At 39.4% G+C, this 4,490-nt stretch overlaps 1 protein-coding gene across 3 annotated transcripts; it reads left to right on the top strand.

Annotated features, from left to right (window-relative positions):
• The first annotated feature begins 65 nt into the window (after positions 1-65).
• On the top strand, positions 66-3,861 carry LOC119277597. 3 transcript variants are annotated; one of them, XR_005137225.1, is made up of 4 exons: positions 66-301; positions 871-2,989; positions 3,075-3,195; positions 3,554-3,861. XR_005137225.1 is itself a non-coding variant. In XM_037558884.1 (4 exons), coding segments are annotated over exons 1-4 (420 nt in total). In that variant the 5' UTR covers positions 66-265; the 3' UTR covers positions 3,555-3,861. The 3 variants fall into 3 exon arrangements, 1 of the variants encoding a protein (XP_037414781.1); XR_005137226.1 differs by having other exon boundaries at positions 871-1,053; XM_037558884.1 differs by having other exon boundaries at positions 871-1,132.
• Positions 3,862-4,490: the final 629 nt, after the last annotated feature.

Consider the following 4,490-nt stretch of genomic DNA (forward strand, 5'->3'; position numbering starts at 1 on the left):
GCCACCGTCGGTGCCATCGGCCACCGCATCTTCTCCCCCACTCGGCCCCTCCCCTCCCCCTGCCCCCCACGCCCCGGCGGCCCGCCCGCGCCCCCTGCCGGCCTGCCCTACCCAGCCGCCGCTGCCGCATCTGCAGGAAGGAAGGAGAGGTCATAGGAGCACAGAGACAACTCATACAAGGACCTGCTGTCGCGCCACACATCTGTCATTGTCGGCACTCGACAGCATCTCGGATTGTCGGCAGCCTATTCTCCAGTTCGTCATCATGTCGTCCACAGCAGAAACTGAGCATTCAGTCAACGTAATAAGCCCAATCTCCCATCCTTTGTCTCCTATTGTTCTTTGTGAGTAGATGGTAAACGTGGATGTGGAGAAAAAAAAGAAGTGGTCTTTGGTTCTTTTGTTATGCAGAGAAAAAGTGTAGTTTGGCCAATACTGTAATATTCTATAATCTGTATGAATGTACGCCCAGGCCTATGTCTTTGTAGTTTGTATGTACTTTATGAATGTTCTCTATCTCTCTGCTTTAGTAACATCTGGACATGACACCGACTCAGCGGGACAGAAGGAAGCTAGTAGGATTTGAATGTCTCAATCTATGGTAGCTGGTTACATTGTATACATATTATTTATTAGTAGTCTCTTACTACTGCTGGAAATTTACATTGGAAACATTGTTTTGTCTTATGGTTATATATATTGTAAGAAGCTCATCTCAGCCATCTACTTAGTTCACTCACACTGTATGTACTGATTTTAGTAGATGCATAGTTGGTAACTTGTATTTTTAATATATTTTTAAATTCTTCTTTGAAGTAATTAGTATAGACGAATGATCACATGAATTCTAGTTCTGTTACTATTTTTTAGATGGTTGAACCTGGTGGACTGCGTATCATTGGTGATGATGACATGACTGAAGAGGAGATGCGAGTTTATGATGAAGAACAAAGAAAGATTGATGTGTATGAAAAGGAAAAGAAGGAGATGGAGGAACGACCTACAAGAAGACAGATGCAGAAAAGATCACGGATGTGGGATCACTTTTCAGAGGTACTAGTTGGTCGTGTCCTCAAGTTTGGAAAGTGCAAGTATTGCAATCGTGATATCAAGGCCGTCCCAGAGATTAACGGTACATCTGCATTAAACAGTCATTTTAGTACTTGCAAGTATAATCCTCATAATGATAAGAATAAGAATCGAGGTACTTTGCAAGTTATCCAAGGGGAAAGTCCTTCAGTGCATAAATTTGATCCTGAAGCACTAAGGAAAGTTATTGCTAAGATGATTATAGTAGATGAGCTTCCATTCACATTTACTAAAAAAGCTGGTTTTAGAGAAGTGATGTCAATTGCATGTCCACGTTTCAATATGCCTTCTAGAAGAACATGCACTAGGGATGTTGTGAAGCTTTATTTTGAAGAGAGAGCGAAGCTGAAACTTTTTTCCAAACAATAATGTCAAAGAGTGTGTCTCACTACTGATGGTTGGACTTCTCAAACACAAGATTGTTATATGACAGTCACGACACATTTTATTAATCCTGAATGGAATTTGCACAAGAAAATCATTAGTTTTTTTCCTAGTAAAAGGTCATAAGGGAGATGATATTGGAAAGTCCTTAGAGCAATGCTTGATGGAGTGGGGAATAAACAAAGTTATGACAATAACTATTGATAATGCTAGCACGAATGATGGTGGTGTAGGTTACATACGGAAGAAAATGATCAAAACTGGAAATAGCATAGCTGAAGGTAAATATTTGCATATGAGATGTGCTGCCCATATTATAAATCTGATTGTTACTGATGGTCTAAAAGAGTTGGATGAATCAGTTAAGCATGTGTGACCTGCGGTTAGATATATAAGAAATGGGCCATCTAGACTTACAAGATTTAAAGAACTTGCTCAGTTAGAAAAGGTGGACAGTGAGGCATTCTTGAGTTTGGATGTATGCACTAGATGGAATTCCACATACCTAATGTTAGCAACCGCAATCAACTTTGAGAAAGTGTTTGCGAGGTATGAGGAAGAAGATCCACTCTATACATTAGATTTAACTAGTGAGAAAGCTCCTGGTATCCATGTTGATAGTGATTGGGAGAATGCTACGAAAATGGCTGAATTTCTTGGACAGTTTTATCACCTTACTCTTAGTGTTTCCGCCACACTCCATGTCACCATGAATCAATTTGTTATGGATATTGCTGAAATCAATGTTGTGTTGGAAGAGTGGGCTGATAGTGATGATATTTTGCGCAAAACTATGGCCAAGAAAATGCAAGATAAATATGATAAGTATTGGGGACGTTGGAATGAGGAGGTGGAGAATGAAAGGGGAAGGGGAAAGGAACGAAAAAGGAAGAGGAGAATGTGAACATGTTTGTATTTGTTGCAACTGTTCTTTATCCAAGATTCAAGCTTTCAAATTTCACAAAACTAGCAATTGAAGAAATGTATGGTGAGTTAAATGGAGGAAAAGCTTGGGAGGCAGTGAAAACATTTATGCATGCTTTGTTTTAAGAGTACAAAGCTAAGTATGCACCAAGTGATGCAAGCAAACATGTGCGAGCTCCACAATCTGAACCAACTCAAAAAAGGGAAGGAAGGAAATTGGTGTCTCGGATAAATAAAAAGTTGAGAGTTGGTGGTGATGGTGAAGCTAGCATGAGCAAATTTGAATATGAGAAATACCTATATGAAGAGAATGAAGTGAATAGGGATGATTTTGACATTCTAAAATGGTGGGAGAACAATGCTGCTAGATTCCCAATATTGGCAAGAATGGCCTGTGATGTGTTGGCTATTCCGGTATCCACGGTTGCGTCTAAGTCGGCATTTAGCACAAGCGGTCGCATCTTAAATGAATTTAGAACCTCGCTTACACCATTCATGGTCCAAGCTCTTGTTTGTGCCCAAGATCGGCTAAGGGTTTCTATTACTATCAACATTGAAGAAGATGAGGAGGAATTATTAAGATTGGAAAAGGGTAACATATTGTGATTGTTTTCTATGTAATTTTCTATATTTCTAACTTCCTATGCTTATTACATGTTAATTTCATTCTTTTTCAGAACTAATTGAAGAGTTTGGTAGTACAAATAATTCAAATCGGAAGCAAGTAGTAGCAAGTCTGTTTGCAAGCCATCTCGGGCTGAGCCATCTTGCCCACCTCCATCCTCTACTTAAACATTGGTGAGTTGAAAAAAATTGTCTTTCTTTTGTTCATGCTTTTAGGTTTCATTTATTTTTTCTATAGTAGACCAACTTTGATATTTTCAAATGCTGATGTAATGCAATTGTTGTATCATTCAAAAGATGCACATCACAGCCATGCAGTTTCCTCACAGATTGTTATATGTCATGTAAATGCAAATGTTGATGTAATAAACCTCATGTAAATGTTGTTCTCATGCAAATGTTGCTTTATGCACCTCATGTACTTTATTTTCCAAATTATAGGCTTATATACATCACTAGATTTGCTTAATAGTATTGTGTGGTATCTAGTATTCTATTTTAACCAAATTCTGTACTATCTAAAAAATGGCAGATTGGCTCTCTTGGCTGGAACATGGGATGGTCAAGATGCTCATGTTCATGATGGCAAATTGGGAGTCTTACTGTTGGCTGCTCTTCAACTTCAAGTGTCGGAACTTTGTTATCTACTAATCTATTGTCATTTATCACTATTAGTATGTGTTGTTGAACACTTGAACTTGGACTTTGGTTATGTCTAGTGCTGGAACTTGGACTACAAGTTTGTCACTCTGTGTTATTTAACTTGGACTTGGTTATGTATTGTGCTGGAACTTTGGTTATGTATCTATTGAACCTTGTTTAGCTTTGGTTATTGTGCTGGAACTTGGACTTGATTATGCATGTTCAATATTCTGGTATCCTTATATTTGATATCACATATATGTTCTACACATTTTATAAATTTACATTATTATGCTGTCAAATTTTTTCTTTATAATACGCATGCTGTCAATATGTTCTGAAAGCGAAAGGGCATTTTCTGTTTATGGTACAAAATTCGGTTAAACTGAAAACCGAACCGAAAAAACCGGTTAACCAAAATTTCGTTTAGTTGATTTTTAGTGCTTAATTCGGTTTCCACTATTGCAAACCGAATTCACTGAAAAACCGAACAACATAAACCTAATTTTAGGTTTCTACTGAACGCCCAGGCCTACTCTGAGGGGAGCACAACCCACCAGGGCGCGCTTGGGGGCTCAGGCGCGCCCAAGTGGGTTGTGTCCACCTCGGTGGCCTCCGGCACCGCCTCTTTGCTCTAAAAATACCCCAATATTCCAGAAACCCTAGGGGAGTCGACGAAAATCAATTCCAGCGGCCGCAAGTTCCACAAACACCAGATCCAATCTAGACACCATCACAGAGGGGTTCATCATGTCCATTGGTGCCTCTCCGATGATGTGTGAGTAGTTCTTTGTAGACCTACGGGTCCGTAGTTAGTAGCTAGATGG

This window comes from Triticum dicoccoides, chromosome 3B, assembly GCF_002162155.2.
Source record: "Triticum dicoccoides isolate Atlit2015 ecotype Zavitan chromosome 3B, WEW_v2.0, whole genome shotgun sequence".
Lineage (NCBI taxonomy): Eukaryota > Viridiplantae > Streptophyta > Magnoliopsida > Poales > Poaceae > Triticum > Triticum dicoccoides.